At 41.6% G+C, this 26,972-nt stretch overlaps 1 protein-coding gene across 5 annotated transcripts in view; it reads left to right on the top strand.

Moving 5' to 3' along the window:
- Positions 1-4,380: 4,380 nt before the first annotated feature.
- The window catches only part of HGF (hepatocyte growth factor), a 70,789-nt gene continuing 48,197 nt past the window's right edge, over positions 4,381-26,972 (top strand). For 2 of the 5 annotated variants that reach the window (XM_038741208.1, XM_038741207.1), the window contains exons 1-4: positions 4,382-4,664; positions 14,990-15,155; positions 21,773-21,885; positions 23,979-24,093. In XM_038741208.1, coding sequence (XP_038597136.1) covers positions 4,508-4,664; positions 14,990-15,155; positions 21,773-21,885; positions 23,979-24,093 — 551 coding nt within the window. In that variant the 5' untranslated portion in view covers positions 4,382-4,507. Of the gene's footprint in view, positions 4,665-14,989; positions 15,156-21,772; positions 21,886-23,978; positions 24,094-26,972 lie in introns of all 5 variants that reach the window. The other 3 variants (XM_038741210.1, XM_038741209.1, XM_038741211.1) reach the window with 2 other exon arrangements.

Raw genomic sequence — 26,972 nt, 5'->3', positions numbered from 1 at the left:
CTGTGCCTGTTACCTCATCCATAAAATGGGATTAAGACTGCAAGCCCAGGTGGACATGGACTGTGTCCAACCTGAATAGCTTGTATCTTATCCAGTACTTAATAAAGTGCCTGGCACACAGTAAATGCTTATTAAATACAATAATAAAAAAACACCATGACTGAATCATGGAACATAAAAGATAGCTAAATGCAATAGGACTGTTTCATTTTGCACAGTATAAAATGTATCCCCATAATATATCCCTCATACTTATATTGTGATACCCATTTGGGACAGGGACTGTGTCTGATCTGATTTACGTGCAACTCCCCCAGTGCTTAGAATTGTGCTTGATTGTAAGCTCTTAAATGTAATAATAATAGTAATAATGATCATTGCTGAGCTGTGTGACTCAGAGATAACTCCAGACGGGGAGGAATGGAGAGTGGATCTAAAGTGATCAGATTTCCTAATTTCAGAGGGATAGTCTCAAAAAACGAGGATAAAGTCTACTTCATCTTTAGGTCTCTTGGACTTGTTTGTGTTCTAAAAGCCCTTAGGTTACTGTGAACGCTGAAAAAACCCCAACAATGCAGAAGGAAATGTGTCTGCTTTTCAGCTGATGGCCTCCCATTACACAAGCAGGGAGATACATGCTTACATTATGGGATAAGTAACACAGTTCTCCTTGCCTCATTGTGGTCTTCCAGATGAACCTATATTCAGCCTTATTGCAGCCCACCCAAAGCAACCAGAACCAAAAGAAAGAGTACACCATGGAGAAAGAAAGAGAAAGATAAGTAGTATGGTGTAGCATATAGAGCATGGGCCTGGGAGTCAGAATGACATGGGTTCTAATCCTGACTCCACCGCTTGTCTGCTTTGTGACCTTGGGCAAGTCACTTCCTTCTCTGAGCTTCAGTTACCTCATCTATAAAATGGGCATTGAGACTGAGCATCCCACATGGGACAGGGACTGTGTCCAACCCAATGTGCTTGTATCCACCCCAGTGCTTAGTAGAGTGCCTGACACGTAGTAAGTGCTTAACATACCAATAATTATTAATTATTATTAAAAGGCAGAGGTGAGTAAAAGAAGGAAGATTAAAAAAAGTAAGAGGTGCAGAAAGAAAGGTAGAATAGATGAAGGAGGAAGATGCAGGAGGAGAAGGAGGAGAAGTAGTTCTCGACTGGAAGCTTAGGCAGGGATGAGTCAGTTGTTATATTGTCTTTTCCCAAGTGCTTAGTACAATGCTTTGCGCACAGTAAGTGCTCAGTAAATATGATTGAATGAATGAATGATCAGAAGAAGAGGTAAATGAAGAAAAGGAAGGAGAAGTTTGATGAGGAGAGGCTGGGTATAAGGGATGTGGCCCTGGACTGGGGCCTTGGGGCAGATAGCGTGACCTATTGAAAACAGCCATAGAACTAGAAATCGGGAGACCCAGGTTCTAGTCTCAGCTCTGCTACTGGACTGCTATGTGACCTTGGGCAAGTTAGTCCTTTAATAATAATAATGATGGTATTTAAGCGCTTACTATCCTTAACTATTCTCTGCCTCAGTTTTCTCATCTGTAAAATGGAAATTAAAATGCCTGATCTCCCTAATTTTTAGACAAGGAATCCTGGTTGGGACAGTGTCCAGCCAAATTGTCTTGAGTCTCTTCCAACACTTAGAACAATGTTAAGCACATGGAAAGTGCTCAATAAGTGCTCAGTGCCAGTATTATTGAAGCCCACACAACTGCTTGAGGTGCACTGAGTCAGTGAGGCTGATGTTTGGTCTCAGGTTGGGGCTGGATTGTGAACTGATGCACTAGGCAATGGGCCATGGCTGGGGAATGGAAATAGGTCTGATATGAAGTGGCTTCTGGCCAGACTTGTACTTGACAACATGACCCTGAGGCCACTGTTTAGGCACAGGTGCCTGGCCCCAGGCTGAGAAACTGGACAGGTACCACTGCTCAGTCTCAGCTGGATAAGAGGCTGTCCTTCCTGGAGTCTGTCTTTCCCATGGTGGCCTGATCCCCGGAACTACCATCCCTGCCCCACTTGGTGGACCATAGGATGGGCAGGAGATGAAATCAGAGCAGGAGCAAAGTCAAGGGGGAGCAGAAAGCAGGAGGAGAAAGTTGGAAGAGCCTGTGTTCATCAGAGCTTTTCTGGAGAGGAAAGGACTGGGCCAAGACAGGAGGCCAACATTAGGCAAATGAGAGCCCCAGGAAGGACCACCCATAGGGCTGGTGGGGGAGCTGGGAGGGCATGCCCAGTCAGGGGGGGTTGGGGTTGGGGGTAATGTCTAACAGTCTGTAAAGTATCTCTGTTCCTTAATCCACTTCAGCTGGGATGTTTTACTTCCAAGGATGGCAAGTGGGCTTCGCATTCGCAGTTGGCAGCCTTGGGATATGAGTGGTCCTGGATGGGAGAAGTGGAACCCCCGCCCCCCACCACCATGGTCTATATCCAGAACTATTCTTCTTTCTCCATACCACCCCTCCAACACCAGTCTTGGCCAACTCTTGAGGATAGAGTCTGGCTGCAGAAGCAATTTGGAAAAGGGTAGGGATTAGGGGAATTGAGAGAGGCCAGCACACGACTTCTCCAGGGCCTGTGGCTAGGTCAGGGATGCCAAGTACACTTGGCATCGGACTCAGTCTGCACTTGGGTATTTCTGCTTGTCTATTCTCCATGGTCTATAGTTGTCCTTGTCAAAGATGTCTTGTGTTATTCTCACAAATCCATTTTCTAATAACATTTGGGGAAACCAACTTGTATACCATGCCATCACAAGCAAATCACTTGTCCTGACTGAACTGTCCATCTAAAATGTCCAGACACCAGAGAGAGTGAGCTCAGCTATCTCCCTAATCAGGTGAAGTTCTAGAGGTACTAATGTTGGTGTAATGGGAGAAGAAGAAGCACTGAGAGCTAAACCTTGGAGGGAAAGAGATGATTGGGGTCCTCTGACCTCATGACTGACCACAGTCAGTTGGTACCCTCTGAGCTGGATTAGAAATTTCTCTATTCTGACAACAACTAATATGGAGGCTTGAGAATTATGCTGTTAATATTAATGTCTGTCTGCCCCTCTAGACTTAAAGCTCACTGGGGGCAGGGAACATGCCTACCAGTTCTGTTGTACTCTTCTAAGCATTTATTACAGTGCTCTGCATACATTAAGTGCTCAATAAATACCATTGATTGTGGGAAGGATATTTGGAAGAATTTCAGTCATTTATTGAGCACTTACTCTGAGCAGAGCACAGTACTAAGTGCTTAGAAAGTACAATACACCAATAAAGAGAGACAATCCCTGCCCACAACTGGCTTACAGTCCATAGAGATAGGCTTAAATTGAGAGAGGGTTTTGGGAGGGAGCAGGTGGGAGAGAGTTAACTTCAAGTGGTCAAATGTCATAAGCAACTCCTTTCATCCTGCCCAATTCTCACCATACCCAAATAACCTACATGACACAGAGAAAGAAGAGATAGAGATAAAGAGACAGAGAAAGGGATATGGAGAGATGAAGGTCAGGGAGAAACAAAGAGGATGAGAGAAAAAGAGACAGAGAGACACAGACAAGGGGAGAGGGACTGGGGGAGTGAGAGGGAAAGACAGAATGAGGAGAGCAACACAGAGGATAACAATGATTTAAATAATATGCTAAAAATAGCCTGAGCGGGACCTCTCCCAAGGACACCTGTCTGGTTTGGGTCAAAGATGCTTATGACTGTAAAAATGTGTCCTGGGGTTATAAAGAAAGGGGTAATCTTGTGATGTCATTCTCCTTAAGGAGGTTCATGTAACCCCCTTCCTGCCTGTGGGTGGATGGACCATCCCGGCCCCTGACCCTATGCCTGAAGTCAGCAGAGCTCTCACCATCTCCCGGCTCCCTCTCTTGCCCCCAACACCCTGGCTCGCAGAGGTCTTACTTTTTTTCCCTCTGCCCAGCTCAGGGGCTCCTAAATCACTGAAGCAGGACAGGATCTCCAGCCAGGGCACACTTTGCTGGCACGCAGCTATTTTGGTCTCTGGCTGCATCGCTTTCCTTCTCTTCTTCTCCCCCCAAGAAATACTTCAGTGCAGTGATTTGGCTGGGTTTCTGTTTCGAGGATCAGACTCTTTCTCTTCCCCGGCCACACACACACTCACACACACTCTCACAAATACGCACACATTCCCTCCCTTCCATCCTTAGATTGAGCTCCCGGAGGGAGCCTGCCTTCCACCCTCCTCCTCCTCCCTATTCAGATGCAAGTCTCAGGGATCTGGTAAGCGCTCCTCAAGTGAAGCTGGCCTCAGGCCAGTGGACCTTTCCTTTGTAAGTTTCATTCCTAAGCTGGAGAAAGGGGGTTGGGGATCTGTTTTGTGTTGTTTAGAGGAGGAGAAGGGGGGGTGGGGTGGAGAGAGAGAGTTTAGAGCTGTTGTTAAACAGTTTCTTACCGTAAGAGGGAGTTGAGACCTAGATCTTTCCAGTTAATCTCACAACAAACTTAGCTCATCGCAATAAAAAGCAGCTCGGTCTATGCTAGCTTATTTAGTGACTGACTGCACAGGGGATACTTCGTCCAAGCATCTTCCTCTGAGGCATCTGCCGGCAAAGGCCAGGATCATGTGGACGACCCAACTTGTGCCAGTATTGATGCTGCATCTTCTCCTCTCCATCACCATACCCCTGGCAGGTTAGTAATTCTGTCTGCTTTCCTCCTCCTCTTTTCTCCTCTACCTCCTCTTCCCTCCCTTAACCAACATCTGCCCTATTCAGTTTCTCTATCACTTTTTTTTTAACTCCCTTTCCTGCTGGAAAGCCTTTTAAAGAGTAATCGAACCTCCTCCCTTCCCCGTCTCACTACCCCTAATGGGTTGCTCGAGAGAAATCAAGTGCTAACACTAGTTTGGAACTTTGCCTGTTTGAAGAAGTTGCACGTCTGAAGAGAGTGTATGTCTTGGGGAGGAGAAGGGTTGTCATCACAATTGAAGAGGGACATCATTTTCCCTGGAAGACTCCGGTCACAAACCTGCTCCCTGATCCCTCCTACCTCTCAGTCGAGGCGTTAAGGTGGGATATTTAGTGTCTGGCTGGGAGGGAAAGAAAGATATCTCAGTCTGGATGAAGAGGCATCTGTTCTACAATCTAGATCTCTTCCTCTCTGAATGTGTGGTGGACATTTGCATATTTATATACACATGTATATAATATGCAAAGAGATTGGACCCAGCATAGGAGGCCTTTGATTATGTGTTGTCTGAGTTTACAAAAATCCAGCACAGTGAAAGCATAAGTGGTATGGTTTTGATCAAGACAACAGGGCTGCCTCCTTTTCCTCCTCCAAACTCTGGGGACATGAAAAAGTCCCTTAGGAACCATCAGGGTCTGGATAGTTTAGGGGAGAGGAGATTTCATTTACAGCTCCAAAGAGTGTTCAGTTGTTATCAGGACAAGAGGAAACATCTGTATTCTGTTGTATTATCATTATAGAGGATTAACTATTGAAGTGAGAAGACTGTGAACCTCCAGGACCCAGGAGAATTTAAGACTCAGAATGTAAGACCAGATGGCAGACAAACCGTTTGCCAAGCCCGACACAATAAATTAGCTATATATTCTGAGCCAAATTAGGTTTGAGTTTCATCATATTAAAGATCCCGGATCTGATTAAATCTGGGGAGTCTAGAAAGCACTAAGGATGACCTAAAGGGAGAAGTAAGTGAGCCTTCAAATTTCTAGATACCTTCTTTACTTATGCATATATTTGCTGAATTGGCTTTGCTGGGGAGAGTGCTGGCCAGGGATGGGGCAGTTCAAGTACTTTTTTTTTTGGTAAGACTTTAAGACTCTTTTGCTCTGAAAGATAGTTCTAGACAGCAATCTACTTAGGCAGTTTTAAATGAGGAAAGGGCTTAAAGTTTTCAAATGTTTCCTTTCAGGTGACTGGTAGTACAATGAGTTTCCAAGTCCTGGAAAAATAGAGTGTTGGCAGTTCAGTAGAAGTTCTGCTGGGATAGAATTTGGTCTGTAAAGGAAGTTTGAGGGGTTTAAAAACTTCTATTAAATGGTTTTCATTGGAACTTGGAACAGGGGAACATACGGGCTATTTGACCTGAAATCCGTGGGGTGTATAATCAAGGTGGGTTTCTGCCAGTTGGAAAAAAAAACTAGTCTTGTTTTCACATGTTTCTCTGTGTAATTATACTGTTTGGTATCTTTTTTATTCATTCAATTGTATTGAGTGTTTACTGTGTGCAAAATACTGTACTAAGTGCTTGGGAGAGTACAGTGTAACGTATGCCAGAGAGCTGCAGTTCTAGGTTGTGAAAAGAAAAAAAGCAGTTGTAAATAGCAAAGAAAACCTGAGATGCACTAGAACACAGTGGTCTCAGAATGAAGGGAGCAGATAAGCTTCAGGGAAGGTTGAGGGGTGCCAGCATAAAGGGGCACACAATGTCTACTTGAATTGGTCCTTCCACACAGCCCACCCTCAAATGTCCACACCAGGAGCAACCGGTTTAAGAATTACTCAAGGCTCATTCAAAAACAACATCACTTGGTTACAGACATAATTTGAAACTGGTTTGTTTACAATTTCTGAAAAAAAATGCAGCTTGGGAATTCTGAGAATCTCAAACCCTGAACTCTTCTTTTCTGTTCCTGAGCCTTAATTTTATTTAAAATAAAAATTTTCCTTTTGACTTTTTTCCACAAAAATGCTCCATTTCTCTGACTGTAATAATAACGATCATTTTAATTTCTCTTTATGACACATGACACCTTTCTTTCAGAACCCTAAACCCTGCCTTAGCTGTCCTCTTTCATTTACTATTTGAACTCTGTCATTTTGGCATTTAACCACGTTAAATGCCCACTAATCACTAATCATGAGTGCAGACTTTTCTGAGCTTATGAAGTTGGACTCTTATTTCTTTCCACACCCTGAAAATCCTTTCCCCACACTGACTTCTCTTTGAAGTCAATAGGAGCTCCACACACAGGGAAAATATATGAGGTACTGAAAGGAGTGAGTATCTAGCTCAGGGATCAGATCGAGAAATCTATTTTTTCTGACGCACCTCAGATGCTTGATATCTTTGGCTTCTTTTTGTTTACCAACCCCAGCAAGTTCATGTTCCAAATAGGAGTAAATTAGGAGGAAAAAACGTGAATGAAAGGCAGAGAACATACCTGTTGTATTATATACCGTACATAGTAAGCACTCAAGTACCACTGATGATGACAGAAATGAATTTTCAGAGTTTTTACTTCATTCCCTCATTCTCAAAGCTTTACAGTGAAAAACAAACATAAAACTCCTACAGCTATCTCTCCTTTCATGCCAGCCCAAGATTCATTTTCCAAAGCCCAGAGAAACAGTGTGGCCTAGTGGACAGTGGATAGAGCACAGCCTGAAAGTTAGAAGGACCTGGGTTCTAACCCCAAATCGGCCACTTGTCTGCTGTGTGACCTTGGGCAAGTCACTTGTCTTCTCTGTGCATCAGTTACCTCATTTATAAAATGGAGATTGACTGTGAGCCCCACTGGGACAAGTATTGCGTTCAACCTGATTAGCTTGTATCTAGTCCAGGGCTTAGTACAGTGTCTGGCACTCATTAAGCACTTACATACCATAAAAAAGCCCAACCAGCTAGATAGATCTTAGCCAAAACTACTGTAGCAAAACAGAGATCTCATCAGCACTTAGAACAGTGCCAGTGCTTAGAACAGTGCTTTGCACATAGACAAATGCCATTATTATTATTATTATCATCATCATCTAAATGTTCTCAATAAAATATCTTATTTATGCTCATTGCTCTTTGCAGTGAAATCAGTGGTACAGGTGAACGGAAAGTTGGAATGACTCTTTTTAACAAAGGAGAGTTTCAGTTGTCGTTTTGAATTAATTCCTGCTCTTCATTTTCAAATGATATATTTTGTTAAATAGGTGATGCAAACTGTAGAGAGCATGATTGGAAGTTTTCTGAGGAGTTTTCAGAGAAACAGCATGGCCTAGCAGAAATAGCAAGGGTCTGGAAGTCAGAAGGATCTGGGTTCTAAATCCCAACTCCACCTCTTGTCTGCTGTGTGATCTTGGGCAAGTCACTTAACTGTGTCTCAGTTACTGTAAAATGGGGGTGAAGATTGTTCGTCTCATATGGGACATGGACTGTGTCCAACCTGATTAACTTGTATCTATCCCAGATCTTAGTACAATGCCTGCACATAGTAAGCACTCAACAAATACCATTTTTTTTTGAGTGAAGTAGTTAAAACCTCCAAATATAGAAAGGTGCCAGCAAATTTCCAAATGATGAAATTTGAAGTCTCTCAGTAGTGAAACTCCAGGAGCAGGACCAGAATTCTCCTGGCATGGCCCTGTGATTAGAGGTGTGTCGGCAGACACTTCTCTGTCCCTTTGTTTTCTCATCTTTTAAACCAGGGATCAGATTATTATTTGTTTGTCAAAAGGCTTTTTCATCCCTAGATCAAAGGTAATGATTGCAAAATGTTATCCTGACCATGTTACAGAAGTTTTCTTTCTTTTTTTTTTTCATGAGGCAGGACTGCAAAATAGACATTGCAAAAGAAAGGCTGAAGATTAGCCTGACAAACTTACAGTTCCCACAGAGCTCTTTCAACTCTTTTATGTCTATGAAGCTTTGGCTTGAGGGCACTAAATGCCAGCCAAACTGTGGGCACGAGGGCCTGCTTCTCTTGTTAGGTTTATGAAAACACTTTAGAAGCATAATAGGCTTCTGAATTTTTTCTCAGACTGGATGGACTTAATTTCTTTATGTGACTTCCTCACCCCCAGCTGTACATAATCATTACACTGAATACTGTCAGCAGTGAAATATGATATTCTGCCAATTTGAAGGACTCTGTACTCTCTCAAGTGAGTGGGATCCAACTTGGAGATGAATCCAAATGGATGCCTGTTTGGCTCTCACAAATTGGGAAGGTGTTTTTGGCCTGGACAACGTTTTGGGTTCTATTATTGTTGGGTTGTATTTTTTTTAAGAAATATCCTGAATGTAAAATGAAGTCAGGAGTCTGGAGACGAAAGCACTCCATGGAAACTGGAAGAAGGCTATTGAAAAACAGGGAGATAGTCCAAATGGAAAAACAAAAAAAACTAACCAATCTTTTCACATTGAATTTGAATATTATGAACTAATAATAATGATACTGATAACAGTGACATTGGTTTTAAATTATTCATATTGATGTCTGCTGGTAAATATAATATAATTAATAAGAAACAATCCACAACTCAAGTGTCAGGGTAGGATAAAATCAGGATACTAAAAATAAACAATAGGCAATATCATGAGATAATCCTCATGATCTACACCACTCCGGGACACTCTTGGTTGCACACTGCTGTTGCTTTCCCACATGAGATACCTGGAAACTTTGACAAAAATATAAACAATTTCACTGCTGTTTCTGAGCTCTTCAAAGTAAATTGGCAATTCTTTTTTTCAGAAAATGCTACTTTTCCTCTGATTTTATTGACCCTTCCCCTGAATTTAAACAGTGGGCCCAAGGAAACAATCTGAAGATTTCAAACCCAACTACCATTTATCGTCATCCTAGGATCCCTAGTTTCTTAGTTTAAACATTGATCCTATGGGACTTACCTTGTGAATATATAGATTAAGAAAAATACACTAGCATCTTTGATTACTTGGGCATAATTATACATTAAATAGCCTATCCAGAAGGACAAAACCTACCTGAACTAATTCCCAGCCATCTGTTAATGGTGTAAGTCTCATTTTCATGCCTCTGATGGCAGTCACTGCAAATCTTCATAGTTCAAACTATCCAGTTGGAGACATGGAAACTAGTCAAATTTTGTTCTTGCTTATTTCTCCCCATTTCCTGATTGGTTATAAGACCAGCTGCTGTTCCACTTGGTGGAGCAATGAACGCTGAGGACAGAAGTTGGGGAAGATATGGTCCCCACACACACATCTCCTTTCTGAACTGCCAGCCTGCTTAGTCTTGGGAATTGTCTGGATTCTAGAGATTGCTTTGAGCCTGCTAAGGCTGGCAGTGGTTTAGGAAAACAAGGGAAAAGGGAATCAATGGTATTTGAGCACTAACTACATGCTGAGCACTGTACTAGGTGTTTAGCAGATGGATTATCTGCCATGAGCTTACAGTCTAGAGGGAGAGACGGATATTAATATAAATAAATGTGGCAATTCCATAGATATTCTGTCAGTCAGACTGAAGTATGCCGATGTGAGGGATGGGCTTGAAGGCAGAGCCAATAGCATTTGTATGCAAGAACAGCTCAGACACAAAGACAGCCCACCCATCACGACTAGTCTTAGTCGCTGAGCCTGTGGCTTGCCTCATAAAGGATTGTGGCATACACCATGTACCAGCCAAAACTTTTTTGTTGGCAAATGAACACGATCTGCCTTACTGCTCAGTTTCTGCCCCAGAGGAGAGGGTTCCAAGCCATGTAAATCCACTGATTTAATAGCCTCTTCAGATTTATGGAAGAATGGCAAATTCATCCCACCTCTAACCTGACCTCACCTCAAGCCCAGTATGTGGATGTTGCACTCAGCCTGATCACAAGCCCCCTAAACATCCTCAACAAAGCCCAGAGGTGGGGATCAGGGTGGGGCTGCTCCCACACCCTGGCAGGGATTGTGCTCACTGCATCCAGACTAAGGGGACATGTCCCTGCTTGTCTTGAACAATGAGTCCTTGGATCAGGTTGCTGGGGTGAAAAGGAGCCAGAATCTTTGATCCTTAAGGTGCTTTGGGTACTCAAAATTTGAAAAGATTTTAGAGTTTTTCAAGTCAGCTTTTAGTTGCGGGCTCATCCATTCGTTCATAGTAATGGAGTATTTACTGTGTGCAGATCACTGTAGTAAGTACTTGGGAAACCACAACACAGCAATAAAAAGTGACATTCCCTTCCCGCAATGAGCTTACAGTCTAGAGGTGGGGGAGACAGATATCAGTACAAATAAATGAAATCACAGATATGTACATAAGTGCTGTAGGCCTGATGGGGTTAGAGCTAAGGGAGCAAGTCAGGATGATTCAGAAGGGAGTGGGAGATGAGGAAAAGTGGGGCTTATTCTGGGATGGCCTTTTGAAGGATGTGATGTGCCTTCAATGAAGCTTTGAAGGAGGGGAGTGTAACTGTCTGTCAGATTTGAGGAGGAAGGGCAGGCCAGAGGCAGGAAGTGGGCTAGGGTTGGGTGTCAAGACAGGCAAGATAGAGGCACAGTGAGAAGGTTAGCATTAGAAGAGCGAAGTGTGTGGGCTAGGTTGTAGAAGGAGAGAAGCGAGGTAGAAGGGGGCAAGGTGATGGAGTGCTTTAGAGCCACTGGTGAGAAGTTTTTGTTTGGGCTGGTTCTCAGTTAGGGAACTCCTAAACATGTCAGCTGGGAATAGGTCCTCCAAAGCCCAGGTTCAGGGGTTCAAGGTTATCATGTGGTCTTACTACCCCAGCTACTTCACAACCTTGCTCAACTCAGCCAGTCAGTTTTGTATAGCATAAGGCATCTTCAAGGGTTCCTAGCTAAGGTGGCACTGTTCTCCTCGGAGATAACTACTGGCCTAGTCAAAACAAAGACTCAGGGACTGGGGAATAGCCTGGCTTTATTCTTGGAGACAACTACCCTCTCCAAAGTCACCAAGAAAGAGAATCCGGTTTCATATAAACCAGTCATTTCAATAAATCAGTAATCCATATGGATCTAATCCATGTAGAATGAAGTAGAAATTTCACAATTAGTACAGTTCATTTGCTCCTTCAAGCTCCAAAGTGAAGTCTGGAGCTTGACTCATCTAGATGAGTTGTCCGCAAGTGAAGCAAACCATAAAATAGTCAAATATCTACATTATTCTGTATGTCTAAACCTAACCTAATAGAGGCAGAACTATCACCCAGAATTTTGCTTTAAAGTTTGCCTCAAGCAGTCTTTTTTTCTTTATGGTATTCGCTAAGTGCTTACGATGTGCCAGGCACTGTACTAAATGCTGGGGAAGACACAAGCTAATCAGGTTGGACAAAGTCCCTCACCCACCTGGGGTTCACAATCTTAATCCCCATTTTATAAAGGAGGTAACTGAGATACCGAGAAGTTGTGACTTGCCCAAGATCCCACAGCAGACGTGGTGGAGATGGATTAAAACCCAGGTCCTTCTGACTCCAAGGCCTGTGCTCTATCCACTAGGCCATGCTGCTTCTCCTTGTTGGATGATACCCATCCCGCATATTCCTGTAAGTACTAAAAGCAAGTTGTTACCCATCTCTTCCTCCTGGATAGAACTGATTCACAGTGTCTAACACACCACAGCTCACTCAAGCCAAGGAATCCACTTTGGGTGAATTCGGATGCAAGGTAGACTCACCCCAGAGGCTGAGAAGCAGCAGGCACAGCTTCATTTCTCTGCCCTTATGTTGCTTTGAAGTTAGCCTTTGGCCCAAATAGTCTCTGTATAGACCCAGAAAAAAGAAGAAACCTTTATGGTGGTCTTAGTATAAACAGACTGAGAACTAAAACTCAGAACAAAAGCCATTTCCCTTCGCTCAGCTAGAAGCTGTGGTCTACAGGTCAGGGGAGAGGCCAATGAAGAGTGAGCGTCGGCATGTTTAATAAACCATATGGATCCAGTGGTTTCTGGCTAAGTTTGGAGTATCATGCAGTGGCACTCATTCTCCCCTGGCCAGTACCTGATGCTCTTTAAATACAACATCTTCACCCCGTGCCTTTCAGCTCACTGCACCTCTTCAAGCGGTGGGAGCTGGTGGAAAGAACATGGGTTTGGGAGACTGAGAATGTGGGTTATAATCCCAGCTCTGCCACATTTCTTGTTGTGGGGCCTTGGGCAAGGCACTTAGCTTGCTGACCGATTGATCAGCTACTTTGCCTCAGTTTCCCATATCTGTAAAATGGGTATTCAATTCCTCTTCTCCTTCCTACATAGACTAAACCCCGTGTGGGATGGGGACTCTGTCTTGTACCTGCTCCAGCACTTTGTACAGTGCTTGGCACATAGTAAGCACTTAGCCAATACCACAATAATTAATAAGAAGTTAATGGCTCCTCCTTCTCTGCCACAGAGAATGGCTCTCTTCTGGATGCCATGGCAGCCATCCTAATCCTGTTCCAAAAGGGAAGAAACTGTCACATGGCCATCTTTGGTAGATTCTGCATCGGCTGGGACCAGGTTCTAGCAGTGAGAGGGAAGGAGAGGAAGAACAGAAATAATATAGGTACAGTTTCGGTAAAACATAGGCAAGAAGAAGTGTGGTCTTAGTGCTCCCACTAGAACCTGGGCCTGAGAGTCAGAAGGACATGGGTTCTAATCCTGACTCCGCCACTTGTCTGCCGTGTGATTTTGGGCAAGTCACTTCTCTGTGCCTCGGTTACCTCATCTGGAAAATGAGGATGAAAAATGTGAGCACTGTGAGGGACGAGGACAGTATCCAACTTTATTAGCTTGTTTCTACTCCAGGCACTAAGGTACAGTGCCTGGCATACAGTAAATGCTTAACAAATGACATTTAAAAACAAAACAAACAAACAAAAAAAACCCTCCCACGCTATAAGTTTAGCCTCTGAACAAAGTGCCAAGGGGGAGATTGTGGTCACTTTGATTACTAAGTAGGAGCATCTGTTAGTAGCTTCTCTCTCTCCACTGAACTCATTTCAGAGCTGGCTCAGGTTAGGAAAATTTGTCAAATTATTACTCTCCCCAAGTCAATTCATATAACTTAACTCCCTGTCTTTAAGCACAAATCACATGTCTTATGGGTCCCTGTTGTTTAATAATAATTAATAATAATAATGGCATTTATTAAGCACTTACTATGTGCAAAGCACTATTCTAAGTGCTGGGGAGGATACAAGGTGATCAGGTTAGTAATAATAATAATGATGGCATTTATTAAGCACTTATTATGTGCAAAGCACTGTTCTAAACGTTGGGGAGGATACAAGATGATCAGGTTGTCCCACGTGGGGCTCACAGTCTTCATCCCCATTTTCCAGATGAGGTAACTGAGGCACAGAGAAGTTAAGTGACTTGCCCAAAGTCACACAGCTGACAATTGGCAGAGCTGTGATTTGAACCCATGACCTCTGACTCCAAAGCCCGTGCTCTTTTCCACTGAGCCATGCTGCTTCTCTTTGTCCCACAGAGACCCACAGGGGTCTCACAGTCAATCCTCATTTTACAGATAAGGGAACTGAGGCACAGAGAAGTTGTGGCTTGCCAAAATCACACAGCTGACAATCGGTGGAGCAGCTGACAATTGGTGGAGCCGGGATTTGAACTCATGACCTCTGACTACAAAGCCTGTGCTCTTTCCCTGAGCCACGCTGTGTGTCTCATGATATGTAGAGGTTGAGAACTTGTGTATATTATTCATTTAGGAAAAAATGATACTTTGGCATTAAAGAGTTAAACTACTAACTGGCTTCATTTAAAAAAAAACAATTTATTGATCAGAAGAAATATTTGAATGCTTGAAACATTTATGTAATAGATAAGATTCTGAAATGTAACGTGAAATATTTTAATTTTTGAAATGGTTCAATTGAGGAAAGAAACAATTCTAAACACAGCGTTTGGTGAAACAACTTGCTGTGGTTGAAAGACTTTATCTAGTAATTGCTCCCACCTCATTGGAGGGAAATCACTAAAGGAAATTCTAAAGTACATTATGAAACATGACATGATATGCTTCTGGCACTGAATCTGTCCTTCCTGCTGTTTGGGAATTAATACATCATTGAATTATTTCTCTGAAATGAACTCTGTCCCACTTTAAGATGCTTCCGTTCTCTAACACAATGCAATAAATAATACCAGTGGCCACTTTTCTCCCCATTTCAGTATTCCTTCCTCATTCTACCCTCTCTGATGAGGTCATTTCATTGTTAAGAAGTTCAGTGTGTTGCCAAGTGAAATCATTATCTTGAACTTTTCCTTACAGACTTTTTTTTGCTTATGTACTTTGAACAGAGGCTCAAAAGCAACGAAGAAGCACCCTTCATGAATTCAAAAAGACGGCAGAGGTTACACTAATTAAGGTGGATCGAACACTCTATTCAAAAACCAAAAAGCTGAACACCACAGAACTATGTGCCCACAGATGTAGTAAAAATAAAGGCCTTCCATTCTCATGCAAGTAAGTTATTTCATGTTGAAATATTGTAATTTCCCAGCCATGACATGCATCCTGAGAATATTAACCCTAAATCATTCAGTGGCTACCATTTATAGCAGGAAATTGTTGCTTTTTTAAGTATTTTAGAAAAATGTATGTTATCATAGAAGGGTAGGGAATGAATGGGGGTGAAAGGGGAAGCTTATATGGAGATTGGTGATAGGGGAAAAAGGTTAAGCAGAATGAAGTCAAAAGGAAATGTACCCCAAATAAATGAATAATTTGCAGTTTATTGGCTAGTGGTTGTCAAATCCATCCTAATTGGACTATAAATTGATTACAAATTAAAACTGATCAATTTTCAGTGCACTTTAATTTCCAATTTGATTTTCATACCTTTGTTACTCATGCTATCAAAATAAGTACTTACTGTTGTAGAGGTTATTTATTTGGAATCTGGTTTGGGGAAATGGGTAGTTGGTTGGATCCCTTTAAACTTTTATCAATACCTCTGGTCATTAGGGATGGAAAGTGAGAGAGGTATTGACTAGAGATGTCAGTAGTAGTGGCTGGATCCACTGGTGTAGACCCAGAAGGAGTGAAGGAGCTCACTTTGGTTTTGTATCATTTGAGCAGTTAGTGGAATTGAGAAGCAGAATGACCTAGTGGATAGAGCATGGGCCAGGGAACCAGAGGACCTGTGTTCTAACCCTATCCCCTGCCACTTGCCTGTGGTGTGACCTTGGGCAAGCCACTTCAGTTCTCTGTGCCTCAGTTACCTCATCTGCAAAATGGGGATTAAGACATTGAGCCACAATGTGGAACATGGGCTGTGTCCAGCCTGATTAACTTGTATCTACCCCAGTGCTTAGTACAATGTCTGGAACATAGTAAGCGCTTACCAAATGCCACTGCAACAACAAAAAAGTCCTCCGTTTTACTGAGTTAAATAAATGTGTTATCAATGATTTGCTTTCAGCACCTGGTCAAAAGGATATTCATTTAAAGTCCCTTGTGTTTTGATGCATCCTTTTCTGGGGAGAGATCTCAGGCCCCTGGCCCAGCTACAGAAACTCAGGCCAAAGACAGGACCTTAGTATACCTCCTTGGAAACAGTAGTTTTCCTGGGAGATCACCTTCACACATAGACTCTTTTTGTTTTGTTTTTCTCAGGGAAGGTGATTTGAACATAATAGGCCAAACTGGGATTATTTCACTGCTTCCCCCCTGAAGCTCAGTGGACATTTCTGAATTACTACTACTTATCCTCAAGAGATGTGAGGATCAGGAAACTATCCCCAGATGTGTTTGGTCATCAGCAATAGTATCCTAGAACAAGACTGTATTATATAGTCTTTTGGTTACTTGTCTTGTAGGAAAGAGCTATGAGGCATGAAGAAATGCTTTGGGTCAAATAATATAGTGTTATAGTGTGGTTAGAAAATGATTGCCTTGGGTAGGCACAGCTCAGAGAAATGTGTTTTGCGGTATCATGGATAGTAAAGGAAAGATCTATCTGGTTGAATTGCAACCACAATGAGACAAATGTTAATTCTCAGTCACATAATTCACATAATTCTGATGTATTTTTACCTTCTCTCAATTTATAATTCACAGGTGTCAGGAAGTTAGTAAAACATTTCATAGTAGGTAAATGTTTCAAGAAGAGGTTTAAAGTTAGTTGGCTGTTGGATGGATGGAAGGAGATAATCCAAATAGGTGGGTAAAAGATATTGAGTAGTGTCATAAAAAAGTAACACAGTTTGTGAGAGAACAGTCAATTAATGGTATTTGAGTTCTTCCTGTGTGCAGAACACTATCCTTTGTGCTTGGGACAGTATAACACAATCAAGTTAGCTGATATGATCCCTGCCCACAAGGGATGTACAATCTAACATGAAATGAAAAGTTTCACTTGGTGGGTAAAAACAAAAATGATGCCTAAGGTTGTTGTGAAAGGGAGTGCTGCTGCTAAATTAGTAGGCGGATAAATTACTAGTAATCTCACTTTGAAAAGATTAGAATGAACATGATGAGATGCAGAGAGTATGGTTGAGAGTGATTTACAGTGGTTGAAATGAATAAATAGCACAGATTGCTGGCATATTACGCTTTCCTCAGCCCCTTGAAGTATGAGACTTAAAAAAAAATATACTTGCTTTTGCTGTTCCTCTTACTGTACATTTTCAATACAGCTGCAATAATATGTCTTTATCTTTCAATTATGTGAAGTATAAAATCCAGGATTTTGAACTGTTAGTTATTCTTATTTCCTTAGGAGAAGTGGTGTAAGGTAGTGGATAGAGTATGGGCTTGAGAGTCAGAAAGACCTAGGTTCTAGTCCCAGCTCCTCCACTTGTCTTCTGTGTGATTTTGGGCAAGTCATTTCACTGTTCTGTGCCTCATTTACCTTATCTGTAAAATGTGGATTTAGACTGTGAGCCCCATGTCTGGAAGGGACAGTGTCCAACCTGATTTGTTTGTAACCATCCAGCACTTAGTGCAGTTCCTGGCACAGATTAAGTGCTTATCAAATATTATTATTATTATCTCATATTTTACTTCATCATGAGTAGAGCTGAATATCAGACATTGACATGTTCAGTTTGTAATCGGACATCATATTTTTGAGTAATAACTTTGTGAATATATACAGATATGCTGCTGATGAGTCAGTTTGGCAATGATTCAATCAGTGGTATTTATTGAGTACTTACTGCATGCAGTCTATTAAAAACTTGGCAAAGTACAATACAACAAAGTTGGTAGTTACGCTTCCTGCCCACATAGAGCTGCGGCAGTTGATTATTAGAGAACAAAGGTTTCCATGTTGAAACATGGAAAAAAAATTCATAGTATTTTATGGGACTGGAAAGCTAAATAGCAATACTTTTCTACTCTACAGCGAATGGGTAAAAGACATGTTTGTAATGACCGACATTATCTTCTACCTCTGAAATTAAAGACACCAGGGATGCATTTAAAGTCTAAACAATGACATCTCATAGACTGCATTATACTTTGCTAGAGGAATTTGAAAGACTTGTGTATCGCTGCTGCTGTAAGAAGCGGATTGAACTTTGGATCATATGTTCTGAACTTGAGCTATCAACACAATCAGGACATGAAAAAGCAGGCTAAATATAAATCCCTAGAGAATTCTGCCTCTAGACTGAAAGTGCCTTGTGGACAGGGATTGTGTCTAGTACCTTTATTGTACTGTACTCTCCAAAATGCTTAGCACAGTTCTCTGATGCTAGTAAGTGCTCAGTAAATTCCATTGATTGCTGAAGAAACCAGCAAGGAACTTGGCGTTACATAAAGTTGTCCTTCCTATTCATAGAAGAGTTCACCTAAGTGAGCTGAGTGTGTGGCTGAAAAGACCGATGAGGGACCCATAGTCCTGGCCACATTGTGCACCCAATAAGTTGTACCTTGTTATATTGTCTTTATGTTGTCTGCAGTGCCTGGCTCTGCTTTCTTTCTAGTCTCTTTTTTCTTATGAAACTATTATTCTGAAAAACATTCTCTTCTTAATGTCAGTGTAACATGCTGGTCTATCTTCAGCAATAAACTCCTCGTTTTCAGCCAGAATGAGGCATCGTCTGACACTTTGTTGCACTATTTCTTTGAAATGTTTTCTTTGCCATCCTTTGGTTTTGGTTGCCCAATTTCAGCTCTCCATACAGCAGCTGTGTGGTCTCCTGCTGTCACTCTTTCTCCTCACATATTCCACCCTGCTGGGTTAAGGTGAGCCTAGCTTTGATCCTGAAAGACTGACCACATTCTAGAACTTCATTGTTGTGATCTTATTTTGCCATTTGATATTGAGTACGGCCCATAAATGATGCTGATAGAACGTCTCAAGAAGCCGGATGTGGCACCTCTGCGTGGTTCAGGTGTCACAGCTGTAGAGAAGGTTAGACAAGACTAAAGCTTTGTATGCCAGAAGTTTGGTCTGGACCCTTATACCAGGCTCCTGCCACACTCTGCATGTCTCTGAAATGATGTGCTGGCCTATCTAACTTTGCTTTCTATTTCCTTGCCTATTACTGTGCTAGTCAGTGCTGTCACAGGTTTTGGCTCTCTATTGGATTGGGTGTTTGACTTCTCTGGTGCAGCCTTTTTACAAATATCTGTACATCTTTCGCGGCTTGTGTGGTTCTAGGGGGCAGTCATTTGCATACAGTAATTCTTGAATGACTGCAGGACTTTGTATGATGTTCAATATCTACATCATTCCATGATAATCAACCAACTGCCCTATTGCAAAAAGGAGACCCCACTATAAGTAAAAACAGTGAGTGGATGTTTTTCTGAGTATTAGCATGGCAAAAACCCCTCAAGACTGTTTTGATGAAAATAGCTCCTAGATTAAAAAACAAAGTACATATTTGTGGAAGACCAAGAAATGCATCAACAATATCAACCTCCTCTGATGGGATATGAGGCTTCTCTCATAGATTATAAGCTCCTGAGGGCAGGGATAATGTCTACCAACTTTTTGATATTGTACTTTCTGAAGCACTTAATATAGTGCTCCACATTCAGTAAGGACTTGTTAAATAACATTCATTCAAACTAAAAAAAAAACAGGTACTATTCATAGTATAATGCTATCCCTGAAGATATGCAGTTTGACAGCCAACAAATTATGAACTTTTACTCCAATATAAAAGCTACATGGGCCCATCAGTACTACCAGGACAACACTGAAGAGCACAGGTAGAAAGATCCTCATCGCCAATGAAGGACTCTTTCCCACAAGATAAGAACTGTACAAGGATCTTCTGAGCAAAACTTCCACTTCCAAGGAGGGGCTCTTCCAAAAAATAGAAAAACACTCAAAATACAAAGGCATGCACTTAGTTCCAATTTTTGAGGAAGTAACTTATGATGTTAAAGCAATAAAATGTGGTAAAGCAATTGATTCTGATGGCATTCCTGCAGAAATCTACAAGCATAATCTCTTCTTCAATACATGAACTCAGAACATAACAAGACCTCAAATATGCCATCAAAGTCACCATTTCAAGAAGAAAGAGAGAGAGTTGAATGAGGAAACTACCATTTGTCATTATTGGAGTCTAGGAAGAACTCCCATGGACAGTTGACTGAAGAATACAGTTGTTGCATTTATATTGCATTTATATTGCAGTGCAGTACATTGTGTTTGATAAATTGTAATTTTTCTTCAGATGAAAATGCAGCTCAGAAGATAAGATCTTTCAGAATAGGAAAAGTTCAAGGGACACTGTTACTCTTACTGTTTTCATAGACTTTGTTAAAGCATTTTAAGCTACCAGTGGAATAGGGATCTGGAAAATGCTAAGCAAATTGAATTACCCCGAGTGTCCCCAAATCCTTGGATTATTCTGTGATGGTAGTTTGAATTAAAATTGAAGATGCTATTTCAACTCTGGAGTAAACTTTGTGGTATCAATCAAGCAATCAATCAGTCAATGATATTTTTTGAGTTCTCATCCTGTTTGAGGATGCCATGAGATGATTGAGGAGAAAAAAGTGATCTGGAAGTTGGCGTCAGAATATAACTCCGATTTATGAAGAAACTCTCCCTACAGGCTCTAAAACACCGGAAGTCTTTAAGGCATAATCATACAGGAAATGATGTATGTGGAAATTGTGCTTGAGTATTTTCAGCATCTACAAAAAGTTACATCAATCCCATTCAGAATCTGCCATTGGAGTGGGATCCAGAGAGAAAAATATATGTTGAATAGTTTGTGTAACTGGATACGTAAAAAGGGTAGCATCCACCTGCATGCAGATTAGCAGGTAGAATAGAAAATTTTAGCATTGTATTTAAGGGAAAATTGGGGAAAAATCAATCAATCAATAGTATTTTTTGAGTGCCTTCCATGTGAAGAGGATAATAGTAAGTTCTTGGAGGAGTCCAATAGAGGCAAATGAAATGATCCTTGCCTGTAAGGAGCTTACAGTCTAACTCAGGAAAGACAGACACAAAATCATTCACAGGAAAGAGTAAGAAGAACCTGGAGATGGATGCAGAAAAGTAAGTGTTCAAATAGTTCAGCTTACATTCTAAATTCTCAATTCAAAATTGAAGTGACAACTCACTTTAGCAATTTTACAGATATTTGTATTAAAACTGAATAAATCATTTCACAGTTATCCTTTAATGGTTCTTAAACTTATAATCTTCTATTTTCTTATTTGTAATGCCAAAAGATTTGTCTTGGAAATACTATTTCAGAGAACTGTGTGGTGCTTAAAGATAAAGTTAGCAAAGCAAAACTTTTACGTTTTAAGATAGTAAATTCTGCTTTACACTCATGAGGCACCTCATGTTATTGTAAAACTCGGGCACAGAACGTTGCTCTATAAATATACGTTTTTATCTGAATGCGAACATAAACTTCCATTCCTTGGGTGCCTACATTGAAAGAGCACTTGAATTAATTCCTGTAGCCGGGACCAGTATTTTGCCCTTCTCCTGGCAGCCTCAAACTCAGTTTTAGGTATTCTCTGGGTTTCTATTTCATTTACGTGAAACCACATCTATTATAGTGTTGTCCTCTTTCATTTGCCCTGTAACCCTACTGTAAAAACTCTATAAATAGTGGTATTCCTTTGTTTCATTCAGATATTTCTTTCAGGGCCTTTGCTTTCGACAAAGCATTGAAGAGATGCCACTGGTTCTCATTCAATAGCATGACGAATGCAGTGAGGAAGAAGCAGGACCATGCATTTGATCTCTATGAAAAGAAAGGTAATTGAACTCACGCCCAGACACCTTAAAATACAATGAACAGCAGGTCTCAGACCACATATATTTCACAAGATCTCTTGCCTGGGAAAAAAATGATCTGTCCATTCAGGGAATTTGTCTAGTGGATACATTCCCGTTACCAAATATACTCTGACCCTTAAGTGAAGTCTTTCTATAAGGTGAATTTGTTTTTCAGTACACTAGAAAATTGTTTTAGTAAATTCCAGTTTTCATGACTTACCTGGAAGCCAAGTAGGGTTAATGACCTTCCAAAAGCTCTAGGAGATTAAAAGTGATAGTATAGAGACATGGGAAGCATCATGGCCTACTGGAAAAGCATGGACCAGGGTGTTGGAGGACCTGGGTATTAATCCTGGCTCTGCCATTTTTGTGCTGTATATCATCAATTGATTGCTTGATTGATTAACAGATTGTTGGGTGACCTTGGGGAAGTCACAACTTCTCTGTGCCTGTTACGTCATCTGTAAGGTGGGGAATAAATCCACCACCTTCCAACTAAGACTCTGAGCCCATGTGTGAGAAGGATAGTATTCCACCTGATTATCTTGTATCTACCCCTGTGCTTAGTACAGTGCTTGGCTCATAGAAAATGCTTAGCAAGTACCATTAAAAAAATTAAACTAACTACTCAGGTGAATCTCCATGAGTTAAGTGCTTAGTACAGGCTCCGCACACAGTAAGCGCTCAATAAATATAATTGAATGAATGATTGATAATGCTCTGCACATCATAAGTGCTCAATAAATATACCTAATAATGGTGATGATGGTGATGATGAAGAAATAACATGTATAGAGTAACTCACAGTTCAGGGTGAGTCTTGAAAGAACTCCTTTGGTACTAAACCAATGAATTAGACTTCATTCCCTCATCTATAAAATCATACTAATGTCATCTATTGTAGAGTAATTTTAGGTGACACATCCTTTATTGAAAATGGGGCGTAACACATAAGCATATATGCACAGAAGCATCATGGCCTAATTCATTCAATTGTATTTATTGAGCACTTACTGTGTGCAGAGCACTGTACTAAGTGCTTAATAGAAAGAGCATGGGCCTGGGAGTCACAAGACCTGGGTTTTAATTTTGTCTCCACCACTTGTCTGCTGGGCTACCTTGGGCAAGTCAATTAACTTTTCTTTGCCTCAGTTACCTCATCTACGAAGTGGAGGTATAGACGGTGAGCCCCATGTGGGACATGGACTGTATTCAACAGATTATCTTGTATTTACTTCAGTGCTTAGTGCAGTGCTTGGCACATAGTGAGTGCTTAACAAATACCATTAAAAAAATAACCTGCCAAAGATGGTAGAGAAAACCTAACACAAAGTGAAAGGTATAAAAGGGTAGGGATAGGAGAGCAGTGAATTACAGCTAAAGAGAATGATTCACTTGTCAAAAAAGGAGGAAAGAAATAGGAAATAGAGTAAGTCAAAAATTAGTGGTACTAAGAAATTTCCCAAAAAGTTTATTGCTCCAGAAAATTAAAGAATATTCTGGGTTGGGTGGCTGCAGTTTTGTGTTGGTGTATGGGAAAATTTGAGTTTCTGATGTTAGACTGGTCACTGCAATCCATGTGATCATTTTACTCAAATTAAGCTAAGGAGGAGCTACAAACATTAAACTCATCAGAATACATGTCACCATGAAAAAGGAACTCTGGGAATCAGAAAAGTGTAACTGGTGAGTCCTGATGTGCTCTAAATTTTTGTAATTCTTTGGAATATGAAATCAGAAAAAAAATCAACTGTCGGGATGCTCTCGGCAGAGGGTCAAAATGTCTCCACATTTGCACTGTGTTCCTTTCCTCCCACCCTCTAACCCCAGTTTTTCTTGGAGACTGCCCGATGGATGTGTTGTTTTGAATTATTCTGGAAATTATTATTTGGAAGGTTATTCATGAAGGCCCTAAGGCAGGTCTTTGACAGTGGTAGTTGAAATAACTTTCAAGATCTAGTTAATGACTTACAGGGCTGAATGGAATTTTATTTTTATTCTCAGTTTTAACAAGTAGAACATGAGTCTCACATGGTTTTCATTTTTTGTTGTTGTTTGCTTCCTTCCAATAGACTATATTAGAAATTGTATCATTGGGAAAGGGGGAAGCTACAAGGGAACTGTTTCTGTAACTAAAAGTGGAATTAAGTGCCAGCCGTGGGATTCCATGATACCACATGAACACGGGTAAGAATCGGAGGAGGAAATGGGGAGCAAAATTGTATCATGATTTCCCTTAATTTAATAATCTGAACTATTAATGAGCTGTCATTTTTAAACCATCAAGTGTCATGACCCGTGGAGAGGTAATTATAGAGCAGAGTGGCCAGACTGCAGGTCACATGTGAGTCTACTTGCTGCTGGTCTGTCGGGGACACATGTTTTGTGGCTTGGTCAGGAGGGAAAACAAACCACTGCGATGGTGGCAGGCTGCACTGGGCTGCTGCTCCAGCCCTCTCTGTGGTGGCAATAGCAGTGAGACCGCCCACCTCAAAGGACTGGGCCAAGGAGGGGTGTGGTACCCAGCTTTACCCTCTGTCCCCGCTCTGGCTGTCTCTTGCTTCTTGCAACCACTCACTGCCATCTTCCTCCCCTGTTAATGTTTGCTCTCCATTGCTTAGCACCCATTCCCTCTTTCCTGAGAGTGCCTGTTTTTTATGGCTGGATGCCACCTCCTTCCCCTGGAATGCCAGTTCTCTGCCATTTGCTGCCTGGTTTAGTTGATAGAGCATAGGCCTGGAAGTGATCAGGTCATGGATTCTAATCTTGACTCCACCAGGAGCTGTGTGACCTTGGGCAAGTCACTTTACTTCACCATGCCTCAGTTCCCTCATCTGTAAAATGGGAATTGAAATTGTGACCCCCATGTAGGACAGGAACTGTGTCCAACCTGATTTGCTTGTATCCTCCCCAGTGCTTAGTACACTGCCTGGCACAGAGTAAGCACTTAACAAATACTATTATTACTTCCCATCCCATGGGAATGTCTACTCTCCTCTTCTGGCCACTCTTCCCTTCTCCCAGTAGTGCTGGATCTCTACCGCTAGCCACCACAGCCTCTTTCCTGAAAAAGCCTGATCTCCATTGCTAATTACCTTTTCCCCTCACCCTGGCAACATCTGATCTCCAATGTCTTTTCCCTGGGTGTGCCTGTTCCCCACTGCTCTTGATCTGTGGTCCTTGGCCATATTTTGTTTATAGCTGGTACCTCTTCAGTTCATCCAGCTTGGCCACCCCTGTTATAGATAAACCAGTATTTAAAGGTCTAGTTTGCCACTGTCATAGTTTTTCTTTTATCTCATAAATTGCTCAGCCCAGAGAAATGGGTTTCCGTGGCTCTATGCATGCTCCTGTATTAGCCAGGTTGGATCATAGAAAGAAAAATTCAGGAACCTGAGGTTGATACACAGTACTAGCAGCACTTGGTTGTAAAAAAAATAAAACAAACACAAAAAAAACTTATAGGGAAATTTCTAAGTTCCCTGGCATGAAGGCTTTAATCACACAGCATCGGAGCTGAGAACAGAAGGTCCTCTGCTTCTGGCAGTCACTTCTTCGGTATACTAGTTAGCTCCGCTGCTGCTGCTGACAGCTTCATTTCATGGTTTCTTACTCCTGGCAACTGAATCAGCCCAGAGCCTCTCACAAGTGCATTGGTTCCCAAGGATTTTCTCCGTATCCTATGAGGTTAATCTGTCCCCAATTCATAGTGTAAAAAAACTCAACAATATTGATCATCCTCCTTGAGGTCTGCAAATAATTTATGGGGCCTATTAGGTTTATAATAGCACACAAATTGAAATTTTTTATCTCATTTTAATTCAGAAGAATGGCAACCTCAGTTCTAGGGTAAATATAATTGAGCATGTCATTGGGTTTGATTGCCAGTGAAGCTACCAGAAATGCACTGGATTTGTCTTCTACCAAAATTAAAATGGTTCATTGCCACTTTAATGAGAGTAATATTCCACTTATATAGATGTAGCCTGCCCTTGCAGAAAGTGATGCCAGTTTTTCAGGCACAAAGGAATCTCATTTGCACCTAATCCTTCCACAACACTGGGATGTAAATAGAACCTACCCTGAAGAGGTCTTGTTTCAACTCCAACCCTCTGATTGTGATTCTGTACTAGTGAAGGAAATCTGTAATACATATTCCTGGGAACTCACTGTCCAGTGTTATGAGCCGCTTTGCCCTGTAACTTTGCATTATAACATGGGCTAATCTTTCTGGCACAGAGAGAATCTTCCAGAAACCATTCTAGTCTGGATGTGTGTAGAACAGAAAAGTAAGAACAGGAATTTTTACGCCAAGGAAACTTGTCAATCATGCCCTTTTCTTTCCAGCAGTCCAAAGGACTGGCTGAATCTAAAATCATTACTTGGAAATCCTGGCACAGTTGTTCAACAGCAAATATCAGTGGTATCAAAGGGGCTGGACAAGTAGATTTCCCTCTACTTCTGTATGCTCTCCCAGTTAATTCTGAGCAGTTCATTACTCTTCTGAGATATGAGCATTATAAGGAGACACTTGGGGTCAGCAACCTAGAATGGGCTGCTGGGATATTATTGGTATTCCAGTGGGCTCCCTTAATCCTAAAGGTTGCAGGCCCCCCCCCCCCCCCCACCACCACCAAAAAAAACACCTTTTCCCTCAGGAATTCCTTCTTCTTTCAGTAACATCTATTCCTCTAAGAAATCAAGCATCTTGGGAAGCAGGAAGGCCTAGTGGATAGATCCCAGGGCTCGGAGTCAAAAGGATCTGGGTTCTAATCCAGCCTCTGCCGCATATTTGCTGAGACCCTGGGCAAGTCACTGAACTTTTCTGTGCCTTAGTCCCCTTATCCATAAAATGGGTATTAAGACTGTGAGCCCCATATGGGACATGGACTGTGTCCAGCCTGATTAACTTGTATTTACCCCGGAGCTTAGTATAGTGCCTGGCACTTAGTAAGCACCTAACAAATACTATAAAAAAGCAAGGCTTCAGCAGTCAAGATCTCACTACCTCCAGAAAAAGAGATCACACCAATTCTTCCATCCATCGTAGAGAAATGGCAGGAGAA

This window comes from Tachyglossus aculeatus (assembly GCF_015852505.1).
Source record: "Tachyglossus aculeatus isolate mTacAcu1 chromosome 12 unlocalized genomic scaffold, mTacAcu1.pri SUPER_6_unloc_1, whole genome shotgun sequence".
Taxonomy (NCBI): Eukaryota; Metazoa; Chordata; class Mammalia; order Monotremata; family Tachyglossidae; genus Tachyglossus; species Tachyglossus aculeatus.
The sequence above is the reverse complement of the archived record's forward strand: the minus strand, read 5'-3'. Positions and strand labels throughout refer to the sequence as shown.